General features: G+C 53.6%; 1 protein-coding gene across 1 annotated transcript in view; it reads right to left on the bottom strand.

Annotated features, from left to right (window-relative positions):
- The window catches only part of LOC119593399, a gene marked incomplete in the record, with an annotated part of 7,280 nt that extends 6,910 nt beyond the window's left edge, over positions 1-370 (bottom strand). The window contains 1 exon segment of the mRNA XM_037942327.1: positions 1-370. Within this exon segment, the coding sequence (XP_037798255.1) occupies positions 1-66 (66 nt within the window).
- Positions 371-470: the final 100 nt, after the last annotated feature.

Here is a 470-nt window from a genome sequence, read left to right as displayed (position 1 = left end):
AACACCTCCACTACACTCGCTAACACTGCACCCTTCCCGCCCACACTCCGCTGTGGAGTTGGCCATCGTCTCCTCTGTGACACAGCACGGTCAAAGGTCACGAACAAACGACCAATGTCAAAAAGCACGTTTTTTGAAAAAAACACGGGATAATATATTCAATAAAACGTTTTTCTCACTCGACGTAACACACTCGCCTATCACCAAAACAAAAACACTGCCACAGCTGGATGTATATATGCAACTGTGGCTTTTCGAGGACTCTTGTCGACGAAGTCCGAAGAACAACTGAACGCGAAAGCGAGATCGAGCGAGCGAATGAACGGAAGGGCCGGCAAGCACACGACCTCACTGCGGCTCGGCACACCAGAACTGAGTGGGATGCCCAGGTGGCACGTGGCTATATTGCCCCCGAGGCGACGCGGGAGCCACCATGCCAACATCCGCGCCAGGGGGACCAGGGGGGAAAC

The sequence above is a fragment of the Penaeus monodon genome, chromosome 32, assembly GCF_015228065.2.
Source record: "Penaeus monodon isolate SGIC_2016 chromosome 32, NSTDA_Pmon_1, whole genome shotgun sequence".
Classification (NCBI taxonomy): domain Eukaryota; kingdom Metazoa; phylum Arthropoda; class Malacostraca; order Decapoda; family Penaeidae; genus Penaeus; species Penaeus monodon.
This window is presented reverse-complemented; position numbering and strand designations above follow the sequence as displayed.